The sequence below is a fragment of the Benincasa hispida genome, chromosome 3 (assembly GCF_027475165.1).
Source record: "Benincasa hispida cultivar pf3 chromosome 3, pf3_genome.v1.1, whole genome shotgun sequence".
NCBI lineage: Eukaryota > Viridiplantae > Streptophyta > Magnoliopsida > Cucurbitales > Cucurbitaceae > Benincasa > Benincasa hispida.
In genome coordinates this window covers 48,762,231-48,770,919 of record NC_143480.1, presented here as the reverse complement: position 1 = coordinate 48,770,919, position 8,689 = coordinate 48,762,231, and the positions used below count along the sequence as shown (strand labels likewise).

Genomic DNA, 8,689 nt, shown 5'->3' with positions numbered 1-8,689 from the left:
GCTACGGTTGTTGGTTAACACTTACATATATGTGAAATTGTTCAAACTTGATACCCAATTACCGTAAAAAATTATCATTAATGTTAATCACTCTAAGCTTTAGCTGTTTCATTTATAATGAAAAGAAAAAAAGTTTAGATTTACTTGTGTGAAGAAATCTAAATATGTAAGTGGAGAAAAATAAACACACATGACACATCTATGAACCATACTTGTTGTCGTCTTCCTCTTTTCAATATCTCATGTCTCCAATTTTTTCCTTTTATTTATAATTTTTTTTAACTAACTATTATCTTCAATTTACTTCTCTTAATATTTAGATTCGTTCACTTAAACAACACATAATTATATCTAGACAATTTTTTTGTGTTCGGAAATCTATCAATAAATGCTTTCCAGGGTTGTTTAGACAAAAATACTCTTAAATTATGGAGTTGGATTCAATTATATATCTCAAAAATAAATATTAACAAGAAAAGAAAATGACATTCAATATGATGTAGAACAAGGGCATGAGTATGTGTTCATTTGGAAGGAAGATTATTGGTCCCAAACTGTGATTTAAAGAAAGCAAGGAGTTGAGTTTTGGGGGGCAGAGTTTGTTTAACAATGGGATGTTGAAGAAAGTGATGGCACCATTGGGTTAGCCTTGGAAGCTTTTGCAATTCAGTGGTAAGTATTTGAACATCCAAAGCTTCTTCCATGGCCGGACTCCAATAAGCTATGAAATTAGCAACAATGTCAACAAATCCTAATGTCTCTCCTCCAAAGAATTTCTTCCCTTTAAGCTGTTCTTCAAGTGTTCTTAATGCCTCCCCTGCCTCTTCTCTCTCTTTTCCTTCCCTTGATCTCCTTGCTTTGATTAATACAGGCAGCACCTGTCAAATATAATCCACATAAAACCACAAGCCCAATAGATAAATTAATCAATTTTTTTTTTTAATTCTTTCCTTCTTTGGTAAATTTTTATTCTTTTTTCTTCTTCTATGAATTTTAAATTAAATATTGAAAATATCATGTTATGTAATTTATTCTAAGACATGTATCATAATTTTAGAAGTAAAACATATGATGATAAAATAAAAATAAATACATAAACAAAAAAATTTAAATCATGTTCGATAACAATTTCGTTTTTAGTTTATCATTTTTAAGTTTAAGTTTAATTTATTGTTTTCCAAATTCTCAATTATAATTTTTATCTTTCTTGGTCAAACTTAAATTTCCGTTTAAATTCTAAAAAGCAAAACGTTTTTTGAAATCTATTTCTTTTATTATTATTATTTTTAATTCCAAAAATTGACATGGTTTTTGAAAGTAGTAGAAGAAAGTTAATAAGAAACCATAAATACTTATGGGTGTGCCAAAGTAATGATTATAAAGCTTAATTTTTTTTTAAAAAAAATTTACAATTTTTGTATAACAAAGACATCACTAAATAAAAAGTTACTATGATTGAATTATTTTTATTTTTTTTTACCATGTAAAGAAAATAAAGTCTATAGAATTAGATGTAATCTAGACTATACCTAATTATAGGGATAAAAAACACAAATGAAATAAAATGGCCCTAAAAGTTAGATACATATAGGGATTATTATAGATTCAATTTATTTTCAAAACTTATTTTCCTAAATGTCCAACTTTTTTGATATTTTCGTATATAAGATTGAATGAATTATTCGGATTAAAATATCTTTGAGTGTGATGGATAGTTGGAGAGAGAAAATACATTTATTTATTGAGATTTTATTTTTTTTTATTTAATTGGAGAGAGAAAATATTAGAGTATAAACCAATATATATAAATCGGAAAAGTAATACCTTGTCATTCAAGAAATTGGCCCAAAAGAGTGCAAGAGCTTTGTGATAAGGATGTTGGGGCAAAATGGGATTGTCCTTCCAAGTCTCTTCTATGTATTGAAGAATAACAATGGACTCTGCAATGGGTTTTCCGGCATGGACGAAGACAGGGACTTTCTTGTAAACAGGATTGAATTTCAGTAACAAATCACTCTTCTTCTTATATACTTCTTCTTCAATATAATCATATTCAATGTCTTTCAGTTTCAAAGCCAATTCTACTCGTCGGCTGAAAGGACTGAACCATGCCCCAAACACCTCCACTTTTTCTCCCATTTTTTTTTATCTCCTCTTTCTTTAATTTCCTTGCTATTGCCTTACCTAATATGCTCCATTCTTTTCTTTTATACCAACTCCTAATGGTTTGCTTTATTTTAAACTAAAATTTGTGGAATAATATGATCATTAAAGTCGTAAGCCAATGCGACATCAAACTGGGTATATTATTCAAAATCAACTTGTCTTCTACAAAGATAAACCATTATTATTCTTATCAAATATTCATGGTTGGTAGTTAGCCTTTTGTATTTCTATCTCTAATTTTTTAGTTTAATCTCTATTTGGTCTATAAATTTTGATCTTTAGATTCCAATATTTTACACTTTTACTTCCAAATTTTCCGTTATTACTCATTTTGGTCTTTGATGTTAACTATCATTTTTTAAATAAATTTTTATTATTAATTTTAATATGATAAAAAAATTAGTGAAAACTAATTTTTTTTATATATAGATAATCTTAATTTTTAAAAATTAATTAATAGACATTGACGCTAAGGTTCAAAATTGTTTATCTAATAAAAAATCAAGTTTAAAAGTGTAAATTTCTTGAGACTTAGAGACTAAATCAAAACAAAACTTAGAGCTCAAAAGTAAAAATATAATATTTTGAAATGCAAAGACCAAAATGAAATTTAAACTCAAAATACAAATATAAACGTGTAATATTTAAAATTTAGAGATCAAATGAAAAATAAACTCAAAATCTGAATCTAAATAGTATATTTTTTCCCAAGAATTATTTTTAGGTGGGTCCCTGGATTCAACCAATCTTTTTTGGATTTATAAAGAATTTAATTTATTTATACCAATGTTATTTTCAATAAAAAAGGTTTAATTATAAATTAATTTCTGAAGGTAAAATATTCATTATAAATTGAAATAGTTTTGTTTTTGTTTGTAAGGTCTCTATTTTGGGCCGATGAACTTTGATTCAATGAAGTAAGTCTAAACATCGTATCATAAGTTTAGCTATTGAGGGTGGATAAACTTATTAATCTAAATAAATTTTTAATGACGTGGATTCGATTTCTCCCTAGTCGAGCAAGATAGTGTAGTTGTTATATGTGAGTTTGATGTTAGAGGATGAATTTCATACAACCAAAACTTGACATATCATCATGCCATAACCTCATTTTATTAAATTTGGGTAAAATAAAGAATTAATATACATCCCTAAATTGAATTTTGGAGACAAACACATAACAAACAAAAATGTCATGTGTCTTCAATTTAAGCATCTAATCACGACAACATATGTAATCAAGCTTGATAGCGATCAAACACACTATCTATTATTTGGCTGGTGACCCAACGGGGCTAAAATTGTAAAGTAGATTAAGTTGCTTGGGCCAAGATCAACCCAATCCAAGCTCATGGTAGAAATTCGGTCAAAAACAAGATTGAATCTAAACCAAATCCAATTGTTGGACCTAAAGGACAATCAAGCCCAAGCCCACTTAAGACCTATGAATTCTATAAACAATGGCCCTATCCTTCATCTTTTTAGAGAGATCTTTGGAATAATTGAAGATCGAAGCTCTCTAACTCTAAAAATCAAGAATATATTTATTTTGAAACTCTGGGGATTAGAAGCATGAAGTTCTAAAATTCTAAAGACGGTAACTCTCTTAAAAATTTTCAGAAAGATAAAAAAATTTCGATTAAGAGAAAACATCAAAGATTATATATTAAAAATTGTACTAATACTACTTAAATAAATACCAATACAAAGTTATTTATCCATGAAGCAAGTCCAATACTTGGACCACTAAAACACATCTAAATAATTTCCCTTTTACTTTAAGGATACTTTAAGAAATATGCCCATCAGCAACATCATCAAACATTTTATTTAATTGAACCTTTCTGAACATTCCAATAAAATTGAGATCCTACCATGAAATATATTTGTAACTCCCAAAACTTAAACTAGGTCTTTACTATAGACATGCATGCATACATTTCAAAACAACATTTTTCCATGATTAGATAAAAGACCAAAATTAATAATTTTATTAAAAGTAACTAAATGAAATTTATTTAATAGAGTACCCTAAAAAAATGAAATAAAGAGAATACCACATTAAAACATAATCCAAGACAACCAATTTGCAAAAAGAAAATCAAAACTGAAAATTTTCTAAATCCAACAATTAACTAAATTTAAAATCGCGAAGACATAAAAAAAATTGAGAGGAAGCGTTGACTGGTTTCAATGGCTTGATCACGAATTCTGCTTGTCATTCGCTGGCGGCGTATTCTTTTGTCTGAAAAAATAAATGTGTGAAAGAGTGAGTATAAAATACTTAGTAAGTAATCCTATTATCGGGGTTAGATGCATTTATGTCCAATAAATGCAACCTTGTAATGAGACATGCAATAACCTCTACTATTTCTAGATGACCATCTGGTGAATAGTTTAGTCCGACCGACTGTACATGCAATGTACCCACAAACCTCTGGGAAAATCTCGAAGGAGATCACTAACCTCTAGTTAAATCCCGAAGGATTGGTGAAATCCCCAAGGAGATCACTAACCTCTGATGAATCTCGAAGGAGACACTAATCTCTAGTGAATTCCGTAGAAAACACAAACCTCTGGTGAAATCCTGAAGGAAACACCAACCTCTGATGAATCTCGTAAGAAACACAAACATCTGGTAGGTACATGTCTACGAATAGGAGGTAACCATCGCTAACATAAATATCATGCATCGCAAAATAAAGTCCCACGCATAAGTCATAACATAAAGCTCATCCATCCTCATACATGCCAAATAAAATCTAGATCACGCTGACACATTCGTGTAAAATATCTTATAAAATAAGACCATGCCCATTCTTATCACATACATCAAACATGACAGTCGTATGTTCATATTTCCTCTCTAATCAGGCATCATGATTCATACAATCTTAGGACCATCAAAATTATCCTTAATCTTATCGCTCGACATAAAGGTGGTTCTAGTAATAAGATTACTTACCTCAAGTTAGACAAAAAAATGTCATCACGACAACAATCTCCATAAAAATTCCTGAATTAAAGCCTAGAACAAATATCCAAATTTTAGGTCACAACTAATCACTAAATTAACCAAAATTTAATCCCAAAATAATTCAACGAAAGAGTAGTTTGATCCGAAACCACTTCCAAAATTCAATTAAGGTGCCCAAACTAGAAAGTGTTCCAAAATCAACTTCCTAAATCATCATGAAAACAAAACCCAAGCCAAACTTTAGTGGGTATTTGAGATTAAGTAAAATCCACTAAAAAATACTAGCAACATCTCATCCAAAAGTACCGATATCACCAAACTTGTCTGTTGAAGTTGCTGGACAACGACTTTAAACCCCTCAAGAATTCAAATGCAACCTTCTAGTTTCACAATGAAATCAAACCATGCCAAGTTCTTAGTGGGTAATAAAAACTTTCAATCAAAACCTATAAAAGCATCAAAACTTACTAAAAATACTAAGATTCCGGTGACCTTTAGTGCTGGCGGTGACAACCTACGATGACAACGAGTAGAGGGTTGGGCAGCGGTAGAACCAGGTGACTAAGAAGGCAATGCGACGAACGAAGGAGTTCGACGTGGACTTCGATAGAGACAAAGGGAGGCATGACATCGGCGGATCTAGGCTGAGACGCACAAACGACTGGACTCGAAAGTGTTGGGTTGTATGTCTTAAAACTCGCAGTTTGTAAATACTAAACATATTCTATTTTGCAATAAAGATGTTACTAAGGTATATTCAGTAAAGTTGTTATTGAATATGTAAATTGCACTTGTTAAAGCCTAAATCCAATAAGCTAACGAACCCCTGACTATAACATGAATACTTGAACTTTATGTAGAGACATAAAAGTAGATCAAGTTCGAGTATATAGCCAAAAAGGTCTATAAGTATAGGGATAAAACTGGGTACTTTATCCTGGAAATACTATGGATGCAACCCACTTTGTATTTAAGACAAACAATGTGATCCTGAATCGTTCATGTAGAGAGACATGCGAGTAAGGCATCCTATACAAAAGATGTTTGCATGAGACCAGACCATAAAATAGTCACTTTTCTTTATAACTTCGTTTGTTGTTAAAATTGATTATTTCATTTCGATGACCTAAGGTAATCAATCTTAATCTTGAGTTAACTATGAACTCATGTTTATTCGGGATTATCCTTTAATCTGCATGGGTGTGAGTGGTCAACATCACCGCTCAATAAGCTTCCAATTTTAGGGATAAGACTGAGTAGATACCTAGGGACGTAGTCCTGCAAGATGAAATTCACTCCTATACGATTTCGGAGTTAACAGATAGGTTGTTCCCTTAAATACTAGTTCCTAGTCTTGAATAAGATGCCCCACATTCTCTATGACTGAGAGGGACTCGGTTTATTGGTAGGACCATAAACCAATTGTTCATTAGTGGATCATTGGAGACTTAAGGAGCAAGATGTATTATAAGGGTAAAACGGTAATTTTGACCAAGCTGTAAATACGAATAAACTGCGAAGGATCGACTTATTGATCATGGTTAAATCAAGCGGACAGAAATAAATCTACGAGAGTGTAGCTACTGGGCTTTAATGGGGTGTTCCGATAGTTAAATAATGTTGGTTAATTCGATTAAAAGAGTTTAGTCAATTAATCTCGAATCGTTGGAGCTCATGATCTCTAGGTCCATTAGATCTCCTGCTAGCTCATATCGGACTAAACCTTAGAACAATGTGACGGGTGAGTTTGAAGTGTCCATATTCGAATTAAGGAATAAGCGTTACATATATGCAATATATTAACGACGTATAATTCAATTGGGAATTGAATGATAAAGAGAGAGTTAGAGATATTTAAATAAGATTTAAATATCAAAACTATGAATAAAAATAACTTTGAAAAAGTCACAATAAATGAATTCATATTTTACTTGAATAAATGCATATTTCTACTTTTTAACTTGCTCGGGATGACCGAGAGCTAAATAGGTCTTGAAAAGAACCAATGATTTATGTGTTAATTCCCTCAATTTTGCTTCAATTCTTTGCTTAAAATGTTTATATTATAAGTAAACAATCGTGACATCAATGGAGTCATCATGAAAAATTTGGAGTTAAATCAAGCCCAATTAAGACAAAAGAATCATTTAAGAAGAAGATCAACGCCAAATTACCTTTCTACCCCTCAGCCAAAGCAAAACAACACATTTCAGAAATACTCGGAGCGTCACAACGCTCCCAAAAAAATACAACCCAACGTTACCTCGATGCTATAAGACATAATGCTAATTTTGCTACAAAACAGTGCAGCGTCGCAATGCTCTGGAGAATGATGAAAAAATAAAAAGCGCAAGCACCTACGCAAGCCAGTGTCGAGCCCCAAATTTGCACTGCGACCCTTTTCAGTACCAAGAAAATTTATTAAGCATACACTCTCAACCAAAAGGTGAGAGGTTTATTTTATTCCCAATCCAGATTTGTGTTAAAGATAAAAGGAAAAGAAACCAATCTCTTAGTTGGTTGTTAAAACAGTTTGCAAATAGGGCACAAGCTTAGATTTTGGAGGCAAAACCTGTTTGACCAGGCTGTGGTTCACAATCTCTTCACTCCATTTGCTTAAATTTGGAAACTTGTTACTTGTCAACAGCTCAAATCCAAAACCAGCTTCAACCGCAGGAACCCAATAAGCTACTACAGCCCCAACAATGTCCACAAATCCAATCTTTTCTCCTCCAAAAAATTTCTTGTTTTCAAGTTCCTTCTCAAGTGGTTCTAATGTCTTCGCTGTTTCTTCTACAGCCTGCTCTCTCTCTTCTCTTTTGCTTCTAGCAGCCTTCAGTATAGCAGGCACAACCTGTCATGAATGGATATATTAAAAACATATTAAACTACTCTTTTCACATTCGATTTTTAAACCATCACTCAACTCAAAAGTTTAAACTGATCCAACCATCTATATGCACATTTAAACGCAAAGAAATCATCGAATAAAAGATCCAACAAGTTACTAAAGTAATCATATGATTAAGCAAAAGAGTGATGAATAGAAAGTATGTGTACCTTGTCATCAATAAACTTAGCCCAGAACCTTGCTTGGGCTCTTTGATAGGGATCTTGAGGGAAGAAAGGGTAAACTGAATTCCAAATTTCATCAATGTATTCAAGGATGATGGTTGACTCTGAAATTGGGTTTCCATTATGAACAAACACAGGAACCATCTTGTAAATTGGATTGTATTTGAGAAGCAAATGGCTTTTATTCTTCAAGTTTTCCTCAATATATTCGTATTCTACAGCTTTGAGTTTCAAAGCTAACTCCACTCTGCGGCTAAAGGGACTCATCCATGCCCCAAATACTTGCACTTCTTTCCCCATTATTAATTTCTCTCTGCAACAAAAAACTGGTGAATTATTTTGAATTATGATAAAGTAGTGGTTTGTTTATATATATATATATATATATATAGGAAGAGGGAAAGGGAAAGGGAAAGTACGTGTGTTTTGTCAAAGATGAGATTTGTTTAATATTCGAAATGTGTAGAAATA

The 8,689-nt window shown here is 31.7% G+C and overlaps 2 protein-coding genes across 2 annotated transcripts; both read right to left on the bottom strand.

Annotated features, from left to right (window-relative positions):
- Positions 1–401: 401 nt before the first annotated feature.
- Positions 402–2,194, bottom strand: LOC120074269 (putative glutathione S-transferase). Its single transcript, XM_039027343.2, has 2 exons — positions 1,825–2,194; positions 402–878 (listed from the first exon to the last, which is right to left on the bottom strand). The coding sequence occupies exons 1-2, from the start codon at positions 2,137–2,139 to the stop codon at positions 525–527; spliced, it is 669 nt and encodes a 222-aa protein (XP_038883271.1). The 5' UTR covers positions 2,140–2,194; the 3' UTR covers positions 402–524.
- A 5,461-nt stretch (positions 2,195–7,655) lies between these two features.
- On the bottom strand, positions 7,656–8,553 carry LOC120073582 (putative glutathione S-transferase). The gene is made up of 2 exons (XM_090312086.1): positions 8,204–8,553; positions 7,656–7,997 (listed from the first exon to the last, which is right to left on the bottom strand). The coding sequence occupies exons 1-2, from the start codon at positions 8,516–8,518 to the stop codon at positions 7,656–7,658; spliced, it is 657 nt and encodes a 218-aa protein (XP_090168212.1). The 5' UTR covers positions 8,519–8,553.
- Between the last annotated feature and the right edge of the window lie 136 nt (positions 8,554–8,689).

What these genes read in the sequence shown, in the direction of transcription:
- LOC120073582 (XM_090312086.1), bottom strand. Translation starts at nt 8,518, where the DNA reads ATGGGGAAAGAAGTGCAAGTATTTGGGGCATGGATGAGTCCCTTTAGC. An exon ending in CTAAGTTTATTGATGACAAG is followed by an intron (nt 7,998 to 8,203) that starts GTACACATACTT and finishes CATTCATGACAG; the next exon opens with GTTGTGCCTGCTATACTGAA.
- LOC120074269 (XM_039027343.2), bottom strand. Translation starts at nt 2,139, where the DNA reads ATGGGAGAAAAAGTGGAGGTGTTTGGGGCATGGTTCAGTCCTTTCAGC. An exon ending in CCAATTTCTTGAATGACAAG is followed by an intron (nt 879 to 1,824) that starts GTATTACTTTTC and finishes TATATTTGACAG; the next exon opens with GTGCTGCCTGTATTAATCAA.